General features: G+C 38.4%; 1 protein-coding gene across 1 annotated transcript; it reads right to left on the reverse strand.

The window, feature by feature from the left end:
• Positions 1 to 230: 230 nt before the first annotated feature.
• Positions 231 to 719, reverse strand: LOC140889880 (uncharacterized). The gene is made up of 2 exons (XM_073297621.1): positions 434 to 719; positions 231 to 370 (listed from the first exon to the last, which is right to left on the reverse strand). Exons 1-2 carry the CDS (start codon positions 717 to 719, stop codon positions 231 to 233), a joined length of 426 nt encoding a protein of 141 aa, XP_073153722.1.
• Positions 720 to 1,068: the final 349 nt, after the last annotated feature.

Genomic DNA, 1,068 nt, shown 5'->3' on the forward strand with positions numbered 1-1,068 from the left:
AAATTTGTGACAAAACAAAAAAGTTTTAGCTCGAACGGTAAAAATTGACCAATCGAGCGGACCTAATGATTTAAAAAAATTCGAAAGTTCAGCAAAAAAATGATCAAAACAAAATGAAAATTCAAGAAAATAATTGAAAGAAAACCAAATAAACTAGAGGAGAAAGAGCACTGGGTTTCCTCCCAGTACGCGCTAAATTGACAGTCTATAACTCGACTGTATGCTTCTGTTTAGGCAATGTCTTTTGGATCCTCGAGTTTTAGTTCATGCGCATCATCCCCTGCATTTGCTTGGAATCCGTCATAAAAATTCTTAAGTTTGTATCCATTCACCTTGAATATTTTTGAGGTCTTCAAACTTTGAATTTCAACTGCACCATGGGGAAAGACATTAGTAACAACAAACAGACCAATCCATCGAGAGCGCAACTTACCTAGAAATAACCGAAGTCGTGAATGATAGAGAAGGACTTTCTGACCAACTTCGAATTCCCTTCTAGAGATCATCTTATCATGGAATGCCTTCGTTTTCTCCTTGTAAATTTTGGAACTGGCGTATGCATCATTGCGTATTTCTTCCAACTCTTGCAACTGTAGCTTTCTATGATCTCCACTCTCATCTATCTGAATATTGAAAGTCTTGATAGCCCAATAAGATCTGTGCTCCAATTCCACTGGTAGATGGCAAGGTTTCCCAAAAATCAAACGGTAGGGTGACATGCCAATTGGTGTCTTGTACGCAGTTCTGTAGGCCCACAGAGCATCATCCAATCTCAATCTCTAGTCTTTCCTTGTCGGATTCACTGTTTTCTCCATGGTAGATTTGATTTCTCTATTTGAAACTTCAGCTTGCCCATTAGATTGTGGATGATAAGCAGTAGAAATTTTGTTTGTGACATGGTACTTTTTCAACAAACTAGCCACAGTACGGTTACAGAAATGTGTTCCTCTATCACTTATAATGGCTCTTGGAATCCCAAATCTAGAGAAAATGTTATGCTTGATAAAATCTGTAACCACTTTCGAATCATCAGTACGGGTGGCCTTAGCTTCCACCCACTTTGAGACA

This window comes from Henckelia pumila, chromosome 3, assembly GCF_033568475.1.
Source record: "Henckelia pumila isolate YLH828 chromosome 3, ASM3356847v2, whole genome shotgun sequence".
NCBI lineage: Eukaryota > Viridiplantae > Streptophyta > Magnoliopsida > Lamiales > Gesneriaceae > Henckelia > Henckelia pumila.